The sequence below is a fragment of the Numenius arquata genome, chromosome W (genome assembly GCF_964106895.1).
Source record: "Numenius arquata chromosome W, bNumArq3.hap1.1, whole genome shotgun sequence".
Lineage (NCBI taxonomy): Eukaryota > Metazoa > Chordata > Aves > Charadriiformes > Scolopacidae > Numenius > Numenius arquata.
This window is the reverse complement of record NC_133615.1, coordinates 23,244,341-23,265,293: the sequence shown is the minus strand read 5'-3', so window position 1 is coordinate 23,265,293 and position 20,953 is coordinate 23,244,341. Positions and strand designations below refer to the sequence as shown.

Sequence of the window (20,953 nt, the reverse complement as noted above, 5' to 3'; positions counted from 1 at the left end):
TTGGGCACTTTAAAAAAACATTGTTTAATAGAAAATCTTTCATTGGGTCTTTTTCTATCAAAATTAGTAGGAGCTTAGCTACTTGCTGAGAGCAGGAAGGAGTGGGACCAGGCCCTTTCAGTGTTCAAGTGTTAAGCTTTTCCTCAGCTCATAGATGAGAGTTTTATGTATGCTTCATAAGAAAGTAATATTTAAAAAAAAAAAAAAGTCTCCCGTACAATTTCATTGAGACCACCAATCCAACTCTCATTTACTGGGAATTAACCTGAAATAGAGCTGGCTAAGTGGGAGCATGCCATTACTATTTAAAAACCAAAGGGAAAGGCAGAGTAAGGAGCTCATGATGCAAGGGGCGATTCCACTCCCCTTCCCTGTATAAGTGTTGAGTGGAGCCAGGAGTAAGAACACCGTGTATGCCTGGGCTTCTTTGTCCTCCCCTCCTTCCTTTCTGTGCACTTTACAGCTTACTGCCTCTTCAGCTTCAACTCTACTTTACCAGTTAAACATCTTCTTGCAAAATCGAGGTTAGTGTGCATGTGTGACCACCTTCAGGTTAGAGTATCGGAGTACTGCAGTTGAATGTAATCCAAACAGTGATGCTGACTGCACAGCCTGCTCTGAAATGTACAGCATAAACAAATGGAAAAAAGGAAAGATTTTCCTCTTCATTTCCTGTAGCTTGAAGAGCTTTTTAAAAACAATTGGAGATGCAACATTTTGGACTAGAGCTATGTATATATTTCTTTCTTCCACCTAATTTTCATGTGATACAGCTTCCTACAACACACTTTCAATAATATTAAATCAGTTTTAGACTTTGAGGTATTGTAGTTTTATGATTTCTATTATAAAGAGTTAACATGTAACAGCTTGCTTGTAGTATCCGTTCCAGATTTTATATGCACAGTCTGTTCAAGTTTAATACTGATACAGCATATGAAATTTGTATTGCTCTGTATCTATATCTCTGATTTAATACTAGAGCCAAAAATCAATGTCACGTATACATAAAATCCAAAAGAAACACCCACATTTTGCAGTGATAAAGTATTGAGAGCCAAACCTGGGTCTTCATGTTAGGAAAACAGATATGGGTTTAGGTCTGATCTTCAGAGAACAGCATTTAAAACCTTGGTTCAACAGGGTTCTTTGTCAAGTAGTGGCTGAAGTGAACATCTTTCTTATGGTATACCATACCTTCTTACAATATAAGAAAACCCAGCTCTTTTGCCTTATCCTGCCAAGTGGATAGACTTCTTTCAGACTTCTGAAACAGTGCATGTGTCTCACACAGGATATCAGATTTATAATAGTGAATATTAGTAACTGCAGCAGTTTCCATCACCAAAGAGCTACAGAAACATAGCTGCCCTACAAGATTGCTTGGGTTGAAGGTGAGTTTTAGCATCAGCTCAATGATGGGAGAGGTGAAAGCAAAGAGGTTAAGTGACTTGTGTCAGTGAATCAGTGGCAGAGTTGATATTAGGACCTGGGTTTGTGCCACTGGAGTGCACTACTTCCTTCTTACTTATTGAGAGAATGGTGAAGTTTGCAGGTAGGTGCAGGCTCCCTGGTGTGGGGTTTGGAAAATTGCTGCCAGCTTGATGAGTTACTGGGAGTCTCACATTGGTCTTAATTGGAATGCAACTCTGCTTCTGCAGCTATCATTTACCAAATAAATATTTTTCTTACTATCAAACTTTTATGAATTTTGTGATGGAATGGCAAAGAGGGCTTGTAAACTAGCTCCTTTTGATTTTTATTGGAGATGAAAAGGGTACATATGAAAGGGTTCATCATGTTTGTAATTAAAGCAAGTTCTTTAAGATGTATAGTTTCTCAGAAACAGATGATGACTTGATTAATGAGAGGTTACTGATAATGAGATGGTATTTTAATTAATAATGTAAGCTCTTTTTTTTTTTTTTTTTTTTCCCTTCACAGGTTTCCACTTAAGTGGCACAGTAACAGAGCCTGCAATGCAGTCAGAGCCAGAAACTGTTTGCAATGTAGCTATCAGCTTTGATCGTTGCAAGATTACCTCAGTGACCTGTAGCTGTGGAAGCAAGGACATATTTTACTGTGCCCATGTTGTGGCACTCTCTTTATACCGGATCCGCAAGCCAGATTGGGTCAAACTGCATCTTCCCATTTCAGAGACACTCTTTCAAATGAACAGAGACCAACTACAAAAATTTGTACAGTATTTGATCACAGTGCACCACACAGAAGTTTTGCCAACTGCTCAAAAACTAGCAGATGAAATTCTTTCTCAGAATTCAGAAATCAATCAAGTCCATGGTGAGTTTGATACTACTTCTTCCTTTTGTTTCATTCCCTCTTTGGTTTTGAGCTTTTTATTGTGGCATTCAGGAGCATGACCTCCTGAGGTCCCTTCCAACCTGAATTATTTTGTGATTTTTATTATGTTTACTAAAGAGGATTCTGTTATTGAATCTTTGCTTTAAGATGTTTAGGGAGTAATACTTCTTGGAAAAGAGAAAAGGCAAGTTTGTTAGATACAGAGTAGGTGGAAAAAAGAAGGCAATCATTCTGATAACGGGATTCCTCTGCATCTTAGCCCCTCTCCTTAGGGTCTGGTGACCATGGCAGGCTGTCCTAGTTTGAGTGACACAAGACTAATTTCTCTTCTAATGCTTGGGAAAACTGTACTTCTGGAAGACTCCAGTATCTGAATTTGTTAAAATATTTATTTTATAGCCAGCTATGGTATGTGGGTTTCAAGGTCTCGGTGTTTTCAAGTTAGCTAGGTGCAGGTATCTAATCAGAGAATGGGAGAAAGTGTGGAGACATCCATATGGTTTTCTAAAAATAGATAATAGCACTAAACACTGAAGATGGAAACAATACACCTTAAAAGGAAAAAATGAAATTGGTTTGCTTGGCTGTCCTTACACCAATAAACACCTTTTTCAATATGCACATAATGACAAATCAATGCTAATACGAGACTAATACGTAAACAGATGTCCCCCCCAATAGAATCATAGAATGGTTTGGGTTGGAAGGGACCTTAAAGATCACCTAGTTCCAACCCCCCTGCCATGGGCAGGGACACCTCCACTAGAGCAGGTTGCTCAAAGTCACATCCAGCCTGGCCTTGAACACTTCCAGGGATGGGGCATCCACAGCTTCCCTGGGCAACCTGTTCCAGTGCCTCACCACCCTCACAGTAAAGAATTTCTTTCTGGTATCTAGTCTAAATTTCTTCTCTTTCATTTTAAAACCATTACCCCTCATACTATCACTACACTCCCTGGTAAGTGTCCCTCCCCATCTCTCCTGTAGACCCTTCTAGGTGTACTGGAAGGCCACTATAAGGTCTCCCCGGAGCCTTCTCTTCTCCAGGCTGAACAACCCCCAACTCTCTCAGCCTGTCCTCATAGGAGAGGTGCTCCATCCTTCTGATCAGCTTTGTGGCCCTCCGCTGGACTTGTTCCAACGGGTCCATGTCCTTCCTGTGTTGAGGACTCCAGAGCTGGACACAGTACTCCAGGTGGGGTCTCACCAGAGCAGAGGGGCAGAATCCCCTCCATTGTCCTGCTGGCCACACTTCTCTTGATGCAGCCCAGGATGCCAGTGCACGTTACTGGCTCATGTTGAGCTTCTCATCCACCCACACCCCCAAGTCCTTCTCCTCAGGGCTGCTCTCCAGCCATTCTCCACCCAACCTGTATTTGTGCCTGGGATTGCCATGTCCCAGGTGCAGGACCCTGCACTTGGCCTGGTTGAACTTCATGCGGTTTGCATGGGCCCACCTCTCAAGCCTGTCCAGGTCCCTCTGGATGGCATCCATTCCCTCCAGCGTGTCGACCGCGCCACACAGATTGGTGTCGTCGGCAAACTTGCTGAGGGTGCACTCTATCCCACTGTCCATGTCTCCGACAAAGATGTTGAACAGCACTGGTCCCAGTACCGACCCCTGAGGAACACCACTCGTCACTGGCTGCCACTTGGACATTGAGCCGTTGACCACAACCCTTTGAGTGTGGCCATCCTAGCCAGTTCCTTATCCACTGAGTGGTCCATCCATCAGACCCATGACTTTCCAATTTTGAGACCAGGATGTCATGTGGGACAGTGTCAAATGCTTTGCATCAGTCCAGGTAAATTATGTCAGTTGCTCTCCCCTTATCTACCAATGCTGAACACCGTTGTAGAAGTCCACCAAACTTGTCAGGCATGACCTGCCCTTGGTGAAACCATGTTGGCTGTCACCAATCACCTCCTTATTTTCCATGTACCTTAGCAGAGATTCCAGGAGGATCTGCTCCATGATCTTGCCAGGCACAGAGGTGAGACTGACTGGCCTATAGTTCCCTGGGTCTTCCTTTTTCTGAAAATGGGGATTATGTTTCCCCTTTTCCAGTCACTGGGAACTTCACCCAACTGTTATGACTTTTCAAATATAATGGAAAGCGGCTTGGCAACTTCATCTGCCAGTTCTGATTTAATTAGGTCCCATGGACTTATGTACCTTCAGGTTCCTTAGATGGTCTCGAACCTGTTCTGCTCCTCTAGTGGGGGTTTCTTCTTTCTCACAGCTTCTGTTTTTGCTTTCTGCAGCATTGGTGGTGTGGTTAGAGCCCTTGCTGGTGAAGACCAAGGTGAAAATGTAGTTCAGTACCTCAGCCTTCTCCATATCCTGCGTGACCAAGTCTCCCATTTCCTTCTGGAGAGAGCCCACATCTTCCCTAGTCTTCCTTTTATCTCTGACATACTTATAGAAGTTATTCTTATTGTTTTTGATGTCCCTGGCCAGATGTAATTCTATCTGGGCTTTAGTTTGCCTAATCTGGTTCCTGGCCACTTGGATAGTTTCTCTGTATTCCTCCCAGATAAAGGCTTAAAGCGGTAGCATCAATGTTTCTATACATCTTTCAGTTCCTGTAAATCTGAAGAGTTGGAGCTATCTTTGCTTTTTGTGTTTTCAGGACTTCTTTGAAAGCAAGTTTTCACAAATCTGACCACGTAATTTTCCTTCCCTGCCGGTATCCTCCTTTTAGTATTGGCTACAGAGGTAACATGACCAGGGATTTAAAAGTGATAGATTGTGTTATGCAATTTCATTTCTAACATCTTCTCAAAATCTAACATAGATAGAGATTGTACAGTTGTGACAAGCCTGAAATCAAAATGTCAAGTTCACTTGAGTCTTGGGCATGCTTAAAATACCTTACATCTGGTATGGTGATGCGCTACCTTGAGTTGTTTCCCTGACAGTCTAGATAAGTGCTTTTCAGCCCTTTTGTCACTGAAATAGGGAATAAACTCCTTAACACCATTGTAGTCTTAAGAAGTGGGCATTCTTTTATTTGGCACCAGGGACATGGGGGATCTCTCCATCCAGCATGTCCACTGAATGTGAGATTCACAGAGACTTATATCCATACAGAATATGCATAGTCATTACATTTCCTGGAACTCAGTATAATATTCACGTCACCCTGGCACATGCACACTAATCCCTTTAGAGGCTTCATGGAAGGTCTTGGTTGGTCACTCAGGAGTGAAGTCTCAGTGAATTCTTGGTGGTTCTTTCCATATGAGGCCTTGACTTGGAGTGTCCTTCTGTTTGATCAGTATGGCTGGTTTGCACTGATAACTCTTTGAGTGGATTGGGGAAGGTAAATGCAGAAATTTTTGCAACTCCTCCATTTATTTTGCAGGCTTCTAAACAGGTTCTTTCTGATGGTATTCTTCACTGTTTCTGTTTGTATTTGCAGAAAGGTGCCCTTAATCCTTTTAGTTACACATTTACATATCAGCTGGACTCTCAGTTCCTGACTGTAACACTTTCAGTTTTAATACCTTTTTAAAAAATATACAGTGAATGTGCAGGCTTCTTCAGAAATATGCGGATTGTTAGATCATGCAAGAACCTGTTTTAATTTTGTCAGTCTTTAGAAGAGGCCACAAGTGGCAAATCGCTGATCTCAACTGGAAAATTTGAGTTGGAGCAACCTGTGGCCAAAGTGCTGCCTGATGTAAATCCAGTCACTTTAGTTGGCGCTAGGCTAATTCAGGTAGTTACTCTTAATAGACTCTGTGCTGATGACATTGTCTATGTAAAAATGCTCCTTCAGAAACACCACAGTCTTACACAGCTGTAACTCTTATTTATGATGGAAATGCCTTTAGTGCTTAAAGACTTTGGGTTTGCTTGGGGTGGTTTTTTTTTTTTTTAACTCTTTGTTTAGCTTTGCAGAGCCATCACAGCTCAGAGGCACTGAGGTGATGATTTTCCTCATGTTCATCAATAGCACTGCTTGCTAGCAGTCACTTAAACCTGAGAAAGATTGCTGAAGGTACAAAAATTACACAGGTTTGTTTTTTTTGGAAGAGTGGTTTTACACTGTAGTTGTTGAAATACTGTGTTAAGTGTAATTTTCTTTGTAAAAGCATTCTAGAATAGATGCTGAGATAGGAGGAAAAACTCCCCTTGATTTTTAATGTTTTATTTTTATTTTAAAATATTGTGTATTTAAATACCTTTTCATAGGCTGTCGTTTCTAAGTGCTTAAGACTACTGAGGAGAAATTTAGGTCTATTTTAAAGAACCTTTAGATTAAAGTCAAGACGCTCAAAATGAGACAATACACAAATCCAAAAACCTCTGCAGTACTTCTTTCCCCTGGACCCACAAACCTCTCTTCTTTATATGGAGCATAATGATTTGTTTTCTTTCTGTTTGCAGGTGCTCCTGACCCAACAGCAGGTGCTAGCATAGATGATGAAAACTGCTGGCATTTGGATGAGGAACAGGTCCAAGAACAGGTTAAACTCTTCCTCTCCCAGGGTGGGTACCATGGATCAGGGAAGCAGCTCAATTTGCTTTTTGCAAAGGTATGTTGAGTACTCTAAACCTTCCCTCTTTTCACTCCCCCAGCCAGTCTGTACTCATTCACATCTTACTCAAAGTCATGTTGTTCTAAAAAGAAGACAGAGCTTTGGGAACATGATGGCAAGTTCATAATGCAATGAAACACAATCTGGTGTGTCTTGAGATCAGTTTAAGGATATGAAGTAACATTTCAACTGTCTGCAGCTTTTTTCTCTTCCTTCCTACCCCCAAAATATTGGAGAAACGTGTAGAAATTATGGTCTTGTAGCAGCTTGTGTAATAAACCTGTGAATTGTGGAAGAAGTGTGTTTGCAGAATTGCAATGGGATACTGAAACTAGAAGTTGTTGTTAAAATTGGGAAGGCAGACTATTTATTTTTCTACTTAAAAATTTCATATCAGATACATAAATTATATTATTGAACAGGGATGGACTGTTTAACACTGCAGCATATTGTCTGTACTGTGGTTTGGTTTGTTTTTTTCAAGTTTGTATTAAAAAACTCATTTCCTAGGTGCGAGAGATGCTAAAGATGAGAGATTCAAATGGAGCTCGCATGTTGACATTGATCACAGAACAGTTCATGGCTGATCCTCGTCTGTCGCTTTGGAGACAACAAGGAACTTCAATGACTGACAAGTATAGGCAACTCTGGGATGAACTGGGTAAACGCATAGATTTCAAAATCATTTAGGTGTTCATGTGTATAATGAATAATAATATAATAATATTATAATAATATAATGAATAATAACAATTACATGTATGTGATGGAGAGAAACTTTATTGTGGTGATAGGTAAAGTAGGTTAGAGTTTTCAGCAGGTTTGCTTGTTCAGTTAAGGTTGGATGAAATTGAATTTCTAATCTACTACATGAAACAGTTACAGTTGGAGGAGAGGAAACATGATATGAAACAACGATGATTGCAACAGGTTGTAAGTACATGAGGATCTAAAAAGAATAAAGCAAAAAGTGGAAATGTACCTACACAACTGAGGGGAAGTATATAAGCCACTAGTGCTAAAGTAGAAAGGTTAAGGAAGAAATCGATTCACAGCTGGAGAGAAATAGAAAGCAAAAAGAGAAAATATTGAGTTTGAGACAAGAGAAACAAAGTAAAGCAGAAGTCCATTACCAAGCAGGAAAGGAGATCAAATAAGAGGCTATAACAATTAACACTGCTTTACAGGAAAGGTCAGTTGTGACCAGATGCATGACTTGTACAATGGAAGGAGGAAAACAGGCTGAAATTGGAAAGGAATATTTAAACTGGTAAAGTCTGAAGACACTTGCTCTAAAGTGTTCCAGAAACTCGCTGACACAGTTTTGAATTGCTGCTTCACAAGTTGGCAAAATCTATAGGAATTTGTAGTAGGGAGGGGAAATTAAAAACAACTTGAAGGCAAATGTCACCAATATTTTAAAGGTGGGTAGGTGAGTGGAAAGAAAAATATGAAGTAAGCACCAGCATTGCTTACCTAGATGTAAGGTACTGGAACAAACCACTAACCAGTTGGTATTGTGCAGAAAATCCTGTAGTCAGAGGTCAATGTTCACAAAGGAGACAGAGGAGTCCTGCAAGGACTTTATTCGAATAAAGGGAGAGCCCACTGGGGCATTGCCCTGTGAGGTGTCTCTATTTTTCCAGAGGATGCAGCCTCCATTTTATCCTAATTACCTGGCTGCATGTAACCCTCTTCCTTTGCCTATTGGCTGAGGTAATTGGAAGGTACAGACTTCTCAATCTGCCTATTACATAGACAGTTATAAAACCGCAAGAGTTAGAAGTTAAACTTCTGTATTTTCAGTTAATACCCCTATTTTTCTGTTATCTCACTCCTGCAGTTTCAATTAACTCTCCTATTTTCTTCAGTTATCTTACTCTAGCAATTTAAATTAACTTCCCTGTTTCTGGAGACACTCTTATCCCTATCTTATCTATCCCTCCTCTTTTTATTTTAATATCTGTCTTCACAAAGTTTAGTCACCATTAATTGGATCTTTTCTTCTTGACTTATTTTTGGGTTTGGAACTATTTGCAGAGACACCACCTTTTGTCCCCTTGTAGCTAATTCTGGGTCACTAGGCACAGCTACTACTTGCATTCTTCTGACTACATGCTGAATGAGCTGCATAAAACAAGGTATCATACATGGTACAAAAATCAGAGCTGCCACTGCACAAAGAGAAAAACAACATGCATTTAATCCATGGTCCACAAGGCAACCACGAGAACATGTCTAATTCCCATCCTTTCCAGGTTTGAACTGGCACATGAGCTAGTTTTCTCATTCCTTTTGTTATCTGTTTTACTACCTTCCCGTTATCATCAATTTGTAAGCAACAGTTGGATTCATTTAGTTTTCCACAAACTCCCCCTTCTTCTGCTAGCAAATAATCTAGGACCATTCGGTGTTGGAAAATTGCAGATCGGTCTGCAAGAAGGTCAAGAGCCTCAGATGTCTGGTTAGTTATAATTTCAAAAACAGCTTGTAATCTAATTATCCTATTTAAATTATTGTCGTGGTTTAGCCTCAGACGGCAACAAAGGACCACGTGGCAGCCGCTCGCTCAGATGGGGCCCTCCCCCCGCCAGCGCAGCCAGGAGGGGAGAATCGGAAGAAAAGGGCAAAAACTCGTGGGTTGAGACAAAGGCAATTTAACAGAACAGCAAGGAGAGCAAGAAACAACAACAATAATAACACCGACAGAGGAATACACAGCCACGAGTACGATACCACCGCTTGCCGATCGCACCCGGGACGCCCCCTGACCGCTCCGCTCCCCTGGGGGATGACTTCCTGCCCCTCCCCTTCCCTTCCCCGGCTAGCTCCTGTTACCCCCTGAGCATGGCTCACATGGGATGGAATACCTGTGTCCCTGCTAGGTCCTGGGGAGAATTAACCCTATCCCCGCCAGACCCAGGACATCATCCACCCCTTATTCCATACCATTTCATGCCATGCCCAGATCTTACAGTTTCCAATTAAATACTATCAGTTTCCCCTGACATACATATATATATACATATGTATATCTCCATACACGCGTAATGTCCTTAGTCTGTGCGCCATCACTCTAAAATGTCCGCTGAGTTCATTTAGTCCATGACTTCGAGCTCCATCTGTTGGAACAGTCCCTCAGGGCATGCAAGATAGCGTGTGTGGAGCTGGACTGTCACATGCTGTATTCTTGGGGCTTGTGGCTGATGTATCCGGTGCGGCTCATGTCCATGGTCCATGGGTTGAAGATGTCGATCTCAGTGAAGTTGCTGGACGCCAGCTGCTGAGGTCAGTTCTGGTCCCTTCGCTGCTGCACTTTACTTGGTTTTTCATCAGAGTCCATTTGTCATTAGTTTGGGTGATTCTTATTATAGTACAACCAATAGCAGTTACAGAAATGAGATGTACAGTGGCAGGGTCATTTAGCAATTAACATCATACAGTTTCATTCACTGGCTATTCTCGCCCAAAATCAGGTCCCCGTGTGGTACACATCGAACTTCCCCATCCTTCCGCATCACCTACCAAGTGCACCCGGGTCCTTGAGCAAAGGCAATCCCACGGACAGGTTTGCCTTTGCCTGAGGCAGGACTAACCCAGACTGTCTTCCCTAACATATTCTTCATGTGCACTACGGGGACTTTATCTCCCTCCACAGTACGTGGAGGTTTTGATTGGGCAGGGCCAGCTCGGTTGGTAGACCCCCTGGTGTTAACTAGCCAGGTAGCCTTTGCTAAGTGTGTATCCCAATTTTTTAAAGTTCCACCACCCATTGCTCTCAGTGCAGTTTTTAACAGTCCATTGTACCGTTCTATCTTCCCAGAGGCTGGTGCATGATAAGGGATGTGATAGACCCATTCAATACCATGCTCTTTGGCCCAGGTGTCAATGAGGCTGTTTCGGAAATGAGTCCCGTTGTCCGACTCAATTCTCTCTGGGGTGCCATGTTGCCACAGGACTTGTTTTTCAAGGCCCAGGATGGTGTTCCGGGCGGTAGCATGGGGCACAGGGTATGTTTCCAGCCATCCACTGGTTGCTTCCACCATTGTGAGCACATGGCGCTTGCCTTGACGGGTTTGTGGGAGTGTAATATAATCGATCTGCCAGGCCTCCCCATATTTGTATTTCAGCCATCGCCCTCCATACCAAAGAGGCTTTAATCGCTTGGCTTGCTTGATTGCAGCGCATGTCTCACATTCGTGGATGACCTGTGCAATAGTGTCCATGGTCAAATCCACCCCTCGCTCACGAGCCCATCTATATGTAGCGTCTCTTCCTTGATGGCCTGAGGAGTCATGGGCCCATCGAGCTATGAATAATTCACCCTTATGTTGCCAGTCCAGATCCACCTTGGCCACTTCAATCTTAGCAGCCTGATCCACTTGCTGGTTGTTCTGATGTTCCTCAGTAGCCCGGCTCTTGGGTACATGGGCATCTACATGACATACTGTCACAACCAGATTCTCTACCCGAGCAGCAATATCCTGCCACAATTCAGCAGCCCAGATGGGTTTGCCTCTGCGCTGCCAATTGCTCTGCTTCCACTGCCGTAACCACCCCCACAAGGCATTTGCCACCATCCATGAATCGGTGTAGAGATAAAGTACTGGCCATTTTTCCCGCTCAGCAATGTCCAGAGCCAGCTGAATTGCTTTCACCTCTGCAAACTGGCTTGATTCACCTTGTCCTTCAGTGGCTTCTGCAACTCATCTTGTAGGACTCCACACGGCAGCCTTCCACTTTCTATGCTTTCCCACAATCCGGCAGGACCCATCAGTGAACAGGGCATATCTCTTCTCATTTTCTGGTAGTTCATTATACGGTGGAGCCTCTTCTGCACGCATCACCTCCTCCTCTGGTGACATTCCAAAATCCTTGCCTTCTGGCCAGTCCATAATCACCTCTAGAATTCCTGGGCGACTGGGGTTTCCCATTCGAGTTCGCTGCGTGATCAATGCAATCCACTTACTCCATGTAGCATCCGTTGCATGATGTGTAGCAGGGACCCTTTCTTTGAACATCCAACCCAGCACCGGCAGCCGAGGTGCCAAGAGGAGCTGTGCTTCCGTACCAACCACTTCTGAAGCAGCTCAAACCCCTTCGTATGCTGCCAGTATCTCCTTTTCTGTTGGAGTATAGCGGGCTTCAGATCCTCTGTATGCCCGACTCCAAAACCCTAGGGGTCAACCGCGTGTCTCCCCTGGCGCTTTCTGCCAGAGGCTCCAGGTAGGGCCGTTCTCCCCAGCTGCGGTGTAGAGCACGTTTTTAACATCTTGTCCTGCCCGGACTGGCCCCAGAGCTACTGCATGGACTATTTCCTGTTTAATTTGTTCAAAAGCTTGTCGCTGCTCAGGACCCCATTTAAAATCGTTCTTCTTCCGGGTTACTTGATACAGAGGGCTCACAATCAGACTGTAATCTGGGATATGCATCCTCCAAAAACCCACAATGCCCAGGAAAGCTTGTGCTTCCTTTTTACTAGTTGGTGGAGACATAGCTGCGATTTTATTGATCACATCCATTGGGATCTGACGGCGTCCATCTTGCCATTTTACTCCTAAAAACTGGATCTCCTGTGCAGGTCCCTTGACCTTACTTCGTCTTATGGCAAAACCTGCTTTCAGAAGGATTTGAATTATTTTATTCCCCTTCTCAAAAACTTCTTCTGCTGTGTTGCCCCATACAATGATGTCGTCAATGTACTGCAGATGTTCCGGAGCTTCACCCTGTTCCAGTGCAGTCTGGATCAGTCCATGGCAAATGGTGGGGCTATGTTTCCACCCCTGGGGCAGTCGGTTCCAGGTGTATTGGACACCTCTCCAAGTGAAAGCAAACTGTGATCTGCACTCTGCTGCCAGAGGGATTGAGAAAAATGCATTAGCGATATCAATTGTAGCATACCATTTGGTCGCCTTGGACTCCAGTTCGTATTGGAGTTCTAACATGTCCGGCACGGCAGCACTCAGCGGTGGAGTAACTTCATTAAGGCCACGATAGTCCACAGTTAGCCTCCACTCTCCATTAGATTTCTGCACTGGCCATATGGGACTGTTAAAGGGCGAGCGAGTCTTGCTGATCACTCCTTGTATCTCTAGTTGACGAATCAGCTTATGGATGGGGATCAGAGAATCTCAGTTAGTTCGATACTGCCGCCGATGAACTGTTGTGGTAGCGATTGGCACCTGTTGTTCTTCGACCCTCAACAACCCCACAACAGAAGGGTCCTCTGAGAGACCAGGCAAGGGAGACAACTGTTTAACTTCTTCCGCCTCCAAGGCAGCTATGCCAAAAGCCCACCGGTACCCTTTTGGGTCCTTAAAATACCCTCTCCTGAGATAATCTATACCAAGGATGCATGGAGCGTCTGGACCAGTCACAATGGGATGCTTTTGCCACTCATTCCCTGTTAGGCTCACTTCAGCTTCCAGTACAGTCAATTCTTGGGATCCCCCTGTCACTCCAGAAATACAAATGGGTTCTGTCCCTCTATAGCTTGATGGTATTAGGGTACACTGTGCACCTGTGTCTACTAAAGCTCTATACTCCTGTGGCTCTGATGTGCCAGGCCATCGAATCCACACTGTCCAATAAACTCGGTTGTCCCTTTCCCCCACCTGGCTGGAGGCAGGGCCCCCCTAATACTGGTTATAGTATCCGTCACTCACCTCGTGCAGAAATGCTCTGGAGGTTCCTTCAAGGGGATCAGAAGTAGGCTCAGGCCTTCTATTCTGTCTGGGGAACTGCACATTGGAAACCGGGGCAGCACTTTTCCTGGGGAGATCTGCTTTTGTGGTTGTTCTTCCTTGCAATTCCTGTACCCGTGCCCGTAGGATTGAAGTAGGTTGTCCATCCCACTTCCTCATGTCCTCTCCGTGGTCACGCAAGCAGAACCACAGGGTGCTTCGTGGGGTGTACTCCCTGTATTCTCTATCTTGAGTGGAAAAACGTCTGTTCCTAACAGCTGAGATATTGGCTCGTACAGGCGGGGAGGACATATTCTCTTCAAGTTGCTGGACCTTCCAGGACAGTTTCTCCACAGCTGAGACGAGGGGAGAAGAGAGATTTTCTTCATATTGCCGAAGTCGGGCAGCCACCTCATCCACTGTTGGTCCCTCTTCGCCTTTCCATTCCATCACTGCTAATGAGTTGGCATATGATGATGGTGCGCTCCGTACAAACTTCCGCCACATGGACCTTGTGCATTGGATCTCATCAGGATCTGTGGGTAACTGTGCATTGTCCAGGTCATAATAAATCATCTCCCGCACGGCTAATTCTCTCAGGTACTGAATACCTCTTTCCATGGTGGTCCACTTGCTCGGATGACATACAACATCTTCACTGAAGGGATACATTTCCCTCACGCCTGACAGGAGTCGCCTCCAGAGGCTGAGAGCTTGTGTCCTTTTCCCAATTGCCTTGTCAATGCCCCCCTCTCTAGACAGAGATCCCAGCTGCCTGGCTTCCCTACTCTCCAATTCCAAGCTACCAGCTCCATTGTCCCAGCACCGGAGCAGCCAGGTGACAATGTGCTCACCTGGAAGTCGGCTGAAATCTTTTCGCATGTCCCGCAGCTCGCTCAGGGACAGGGATCGAGTGATTATCTCTGGTTCTGCCTCTTCCTCTTGTTCTCGTGACAACCCTGGATCATCGTCATCCTTCGCTGAGCGAACTGATTTCTTGGTGTATTTCTTCTTCTGGATAGGGGCAACTGATATGGGCACAGGTTGGTTTTCTGGTTCAGTTGCAGTGCCTGCCACTGGGGTTGGAGTAGCCGCAGTGCCTGCCGCAGGGGCCGGAGCAGACACCGTGCCTGCCGCAGGGGCCAGAGCAACCACCGTGCCTGCCACAGGGGCCGGAGCAGCCACCGCGCCTGCCGCAGGGGCCGGAGCAGCCACCGCGCCTGCCGCAGGGGCCGGAGCAGACACCGCGCCTGCCGCAGGGGCCGGAGCAGCCACACTGCCTGCCGCAGGGGCCGGAGCAGCCACCGCGCCTGCCGCAGGGGCCGGAGCAGCCACACTGCCTGCCGCAGGGGCCGGAGCAGCCACCGGGCCTGCCGCAGGGGCCGGAGCAGCCACACTGCCTGTCAGCCTGGTTTCCATCTCTTCCTCCTGAGGATGCTGCGCAACATTGAGCAATGCTTGGTAGATACTGGCCAGGGCCCAGCACAGTGCAGTGAGTTGTGCCTCTCTGGAATAGCCACAGCATTTTCCTTTCAAATATTCTGTCACTTTATCAGGGTTCTGTAATTGTTCGGTGGTGAAATCCCAGACCATTGGAGGTGAAAAACTCTCTGGATACCTGCCCATGTTCTCCCACATGCCATGCCATCCATGACTCTCCAGCCTTGGGGCAGATCTCTGGGTGGTAGTCTTAAATAGTTGCTTAACCCTAAACAAAAACTGAAAAATATTCAGGAGACCGAGCAATGGGACCAAGCTGGTCTGCGTGTCCCAAGAGTATTCAAAATTCTCAAAAACTGGCATATCCAGCACGAAAGAGAAAAGGGAGGTAAAAGAGCTGGGAAAAGCATCCCCCCCTGCTTCCCCCATAGACTCAGTGTGTTTATTAATAAATTCCCTGAGATATGGGCAGGAAAGCAGTGCCAAATAAACAACCCAACATAACCATCTGAACAGTGATGCTATCATATCATAAGTTGATATCGCACAGGACAGCAAAATTATAATCCTGATCCCTCTCCCAGAAGTGATAAACATCATCATGGGGAGTACATAGAGCATGTAAGAGTTTACATAACACAGCCATGAAAACAAACGAAGCAACATTGTCCCCGGTAGATAATACAATAAATACCGATAACAAATTCCTTTTAGCACACTCTGGTCAGATCTGTTTTTATCTCAACCCTCCGAGTTGCCCCACGTTGGGCGCCAAAAAGGACTGTCGTGGTTTAGCCTCAGACGGCAACAAAGGACCACGTGGCAGCCGCTCGCTCAGATGGGGCCCTCCCCCCGCCAGCGCGGCCAGGAGGGGAGAATCGGAAGAAAAAGGCAAAAACTCGTGGGTTGAGACAAAGGCAATTTAACAGAACAGCAAGGAGAGCAAGAAACAACAACAATAATAACACCTACAGAGGAATACACAGCCACGAGTACGATACCACCGCTTGCCGATCGCACCCGGGACACCCCCTGACCGCTCCGCTCCCCTGGGGGATGACTTCCTGCCCCTCCCCTTCCCTTCCCCGGCTAGCTCCTGTTACCCCCTGAGCATGGCTCACATGGGATGGAATACCTGTGTCCCTGCTAGGTCCTGGGGAGAATTAACCCTATCCCCGCCAGACCCAGGACAATTATGAATGGGGTCTCTTGCTCCAGAAATCACCTTGTGGGGATTCCATGTTGCTGGTCCATAATATTGTATAATTCGTTCAGGTGGCCATTCATCTTTTCCCCATGACTGAGAACCACCTTTAGTTAGGGATTTATCAATTGACCGTCGTTCTCTTATCAAATCATCATATACATTAACCCCTAACTCGTTACCTTGAACTTGTGGTAACGAGAAAAATAATGGTCTAATATATCCTATATAACACATCCCTGACCAATTTGGGGGTAACCTTCGGTAGGCATGTTGCCCACAAATCCAATAATGGCCCTTCAAAGTCCAAGTCCCGTTAGCGAATGGGCCTTCCCATGTTTCATTATCCTGTGGTATTTCATAGTATAGAGTATCTTTTGATCCCAACGGTCCTCCTGCTATACTTAAATCACCATAGGAATCGCAATAATCACATTCAAAGGCTCCCGCATCCGGGTGCCATTTACAGTTACATCCCCTATCATTCTTGGTTCGATTTGTAGCCAACCAAAATTTTCTAAAATAGGCCCTAATTCCATTTGAATTTTGCCAGGCCCATTGATAAACCCTTATTACATGATTTTTGCTAATGGTATTGTCCCGCTGACAAGCCAGGAATAAAGAATCTCTAACCCCCTCTTTTCGCATAATTTCTCTCGCAGCTGCTTTACATCCGCTATGCCAAGGTTCTTTGAAAGAGCACTTTACCCAGGTGCCATCTATAAGCTTTACATGTGTTTGGTTCCATCTAGGGCAACAGAGATGATTAAGGGATTAGAGCATCTCCCTTATGAGGAAAGGCTGAGAGAGCTGGGACTCTTTAGCCTGGAGAAGAGAAGGCTGAGGGGAGACCTTATTAATGCTTACAAGTACCTAAAGGGTGGGTTGAAGGAGGATGGAGCCAGACTCTTTTCAGTGGTTCCCAGTGACAGGATGAGGGGCACAAGATGGAACATAGCAAGTTCCATTCAAATATGAGGAAAAAGTTCTTTACAGTGAGGGTGACAACACTGGAACAGGCTGCCCAGGGAGGTTGTGGAGTCCCCTTCCCTGGAGATCTTCAAGACCTGCCTGGATGCAATCCTGAGTAATGTGCTCTAGGCAATCCTGCTTTAGCAGGGGAGTTGGACTAGATGATCTCTAGAGGTCCCTTCCAACTCTGACAATTCCGTGATTCCTTGGTATCTAAAGCAATTATAAGGTCTACAATAAGGATCATAACAGCCCATCCCTGGTTACAAGGTCCACTCACATTCGCTTTTCCCTACATTTTTCCCTCCTGTCTTGGTTCTATTCAGACAGTAATTTCCTTTTCCTGGGTACTGTATTTTCCACGTACCTCCTTCCTTCCAGAACCCAGTTCCTTTATGCACTATACTCCAGTCACTCACCCACCATTTAGGCTGGACAGGCTGGGCTACCCACAGCCAATCTTCAGCTCCTCCTGGACCTCCACAGACACAGCAATTACTGAGGTTAAAAGCTTTGGCTACCTCTTCCCCTAGAGTCAAAAATCAGTTTTCCCATCCCAGACTTCGATTTTGCCAATAATATAGAAACACGATCATTACTAAAAATTTCATCTTGAGCTCATTATCTTTCCACACTTGATGTGGCAAGTGAATATACAGAAACAATTCAGTTAGTGTCTGCTCACCAGTTGCTGGAAGTTCAAATAAGGGAACTCCTTTCCTTATGGACCTATACCGTAGATCCTTTGGGTAAACGCACGGAACTCCTCCCGAGGTCTACCTGATGGCTACTGGTCTGATCCACTCTTTGTAAGAGTTAGTTTTAGTCTCCCACCCTAAACTTCAATTTTTCACTTTTTCAAATCGAGGTCTGGTATGGCATGTGCTTCCACTGCTCAGCGCCTACTGGGTTGCAGCCAGCAGTGGAGTTTAGAATTTCTTGTTGTGGCAAACACAGAGGTCAATCCAGTCTTGCCCTTGATTTTAACTTATCAAATACTACTAATCGGGTCTTTTTCTACGGAAGGTTAGCCGCAGTTTCCCCTCCTCTTCCTCTAGTTCTGAAGTCCAGTTTTCCGGGGCCTTGAACGTCTTGACTCAAGTATGATGAGCCCACCCGTGTTCGGCCGTCTTAACTGCTGTTTCCGTGGTTAATAACACTTGGTACGGTCCCCGCCACTTTGCCACCAATGGTGCTTCCTTCCACTCTTCAATTAGGACCCAATCTCCTGGTTGGATGCTATGGACAGCAAAGTCCAAAGGCAGGGTCTGTGCCAGCTGAGCTTCCTGTCAAAGAGATTTCACAAGAGACGGTATCCTGGCCACATATTGTTTCAAGTATACATCACTTATTGCTACCTCCCCACTAGGTCGAGAGTTAGCAGGGTAAGGGATTCCAAACATTAATTCAAAGGGGGATAATTGAATGTCTCCTCTGGGTTTGGCCCGTATTCTAGCTAAAGCTAATGGTAGAAGACATATCCATGGCATTTTGGTTTCCAAAACTAATTTTAGAAGATGCTTCTTAATTTCCCCATTCATCTTCTCTACTTTCCCCGAACTCTGAGGATGCCACGGAGTACGCAAATCCCATTGTATTCCTAAGGCCACCATAACCCCTTGAAGAATTTTTCCAGTAAAATGAGTTCGTCTATTGCCTCTACTATTCCATATCTAGGAATTATTTGTTCTAAAAGCACTTTAATAACTGATCCTGTAGTTGCTGAAGCAACTGGAAATGCTTCTGGTTAGCTGGCATACTATTACCAAAAGATACTTAAGTCTTCCTGCTCAGGGCATTTCAGTAAAATTCACCTGACATCGTTGGAACGGGCGTACAGCCCAAAGTCACCCTCCTCTAGCAGCTTCCCTTGTAACCCGATTATTGACCTTAGCACAAATTAAACAACCCTCAATTGCTCTTTTTGCTAAAACAAAAAGACCCAAGGCAGCCTACATTTTGAGGAAGGCTTCCGCTAATCCCCGAGAACCCCAATGACTCCCCTCATGGAGTTGTTTTAATATTTGCAGGGCCAAGGCCTTCAGTACCCACTGTTTACCATTCTTTGTAAACCAATTATTCTCTCTTTTTTTTCTGCTCCACTATTTTTAATTATCTCCGACTCCTCTGGTGGAAAACACATCTTCTCTGGCAGTGGTGGAGTCACTGGGAGCAAAGGGAGGATCCTAGATACCTCTGGCAGAAGTGCTGCTTTCCGAGCTTCTTCATCTGCCAGTCGATTGCCTATTGCCTCTTCCGAGTATCCTGTCTGATGTCCCCTGACATGTATTATAGCCACTTTCTCTGGTAAATTCACCACCTCCAATAGGCAAGTAATTAAACCTTCATGAGCTAATAGCTTTCCTCTACAGGTTAATAACCCTCTTTCCTCCCATAATTTTCTAAATGCATGAGCCACCCCGGCTCATGCATATTTTGAATCTGTAAATATGTTTATTGGTTTTCCTTGATACAATTCACAGGCTCTTATTAAGGCATACAATTCTGCAGTCTGTGCTGACCATGTGGAGGGTAGCTTCCCTCCTTCTTCCAGTTCTCTTCCTTTTACTGCAGCATATCCTGTAACTCGTTTTCCTTCTATTACCCTTGAGGAACTGTCAATAAACACATTTTCCCCATTTGGCCAAGGGGCATCCCTTAGTTCTTCCCTAGCTCGGGTTTGAAGATCTATTACTTGAACACAGTCATGAATTTCCTCCGGATCTCCTCCCTCGGGGCCAGCTAAACAGGAGGCCGGATTAAACCCTTCCCCGCTTCATCCATTTAGAAGCTCTTTCAGTTAACAGAGCTTTAAGTGTGAGAGCTCCCCCCTGCTGTCAGTTTTCAAGCCTTGGTTACCCTTAAAGCCTTGGCTGCACAATTTTGTAAACAATGAGGCCACCCCCTTGCCACCAGATCCAACATTTTAGAAAAACAGGCAACAACCTAATCCACATCAATTGTTTCTTCACTATTTTCCCTGGTTCTTCTTGTTCCCACTCAAAAGGCAAAATATTGTTTGCTATCCTCCATAAGTGGGCATCCCCCAAAAGCCATCAGGTCCCTCCCCAATAAATTACAATCACAATTAGGGATGAACAAAAATTCATGCATCTCAAACTTATCTCTTCTATTAATAGCGGCTGGATGAAATGTACCCATTCATCCTTTCCACTTACTCCTTGGATAATTATAGATTATCTTGACAACTGTGCCCCTTTGGCACAAAGTTTAAAGTAGATTAAGAGGCTCAGGTATCCACTAAAAAGTGTACTTCCTCCCCATTTGGACCCACCCGACGGGTTACCAAGGGCTCCAAGGTGGTTCCCTGTAATACTAGGAGCCCCTGACACCCCTAACAATCCATTTCCATCAACCGGTGGACTTCATCCTCATTAGGATCCACCTGCTTCTGCGGACACTCTCTCTTCCAATGTCCTCCTTTCTTACAACTAGTGCACTGATTTCTTCCCAGCCCAGGCTTGGGTTGGCTCCTCCTCACCGAGGAAGGCAAGTTTCTGTTAAACCCTGATGGTTGCCCCCTCCGCTTCGATCTTGGGGTCCCAGCATTTTTCCCTTTGGAGGCTGTAAAAGCTGTGCCATCACTCTTGCCTTCATCTTTGCCCTTTCTTCATCCCTTCTTACATACACCTGTTATGCTTTTCTAACCAACTCATCCAAAGGCCCGTTATGTCAATCTTCACATCCCATGTCTCCTTCTGTGTTCCCTTTCTCTCCCCATTTTCTGACTCTCCCTTATTTCTTCTCTGACTCCACAAATTCC

At 45.0% G+C, this 20,953-nt stretch overlaps 1 protein-coding gene across 3 annotated transcripts in view; it reads left to right on the top strand.

Moving 5' to 3' along the window:
* Positions 1-20,953, top strand: part of LOC141476612 (zinc finger SWIM domain-containing protein 6-like) — a 179,020-nt gene that overhangs the window by 88,803 nt on the left and 69,264 nt on the right. For all 3 annotated transcript variants that reach the window (XM_074165376.1, XM_074165378.1, XM_074165377.1), the window contains 3 exons: positions 1,945-2,301; positions 6,719-6,867; positions 7,381-7,531. In XM_074165376.1, the coding sequence (XP_074021477.1) occupies positions 1,945-2,301; positions 6,719-6,867; positions 7,381-7,531 (657 nt within the window). The remainder of the gene's footprint in view (positions 1-1,944; positions 2,302-6,718; positions 6,868-7,380; positions 7,532-20,953) is intronic.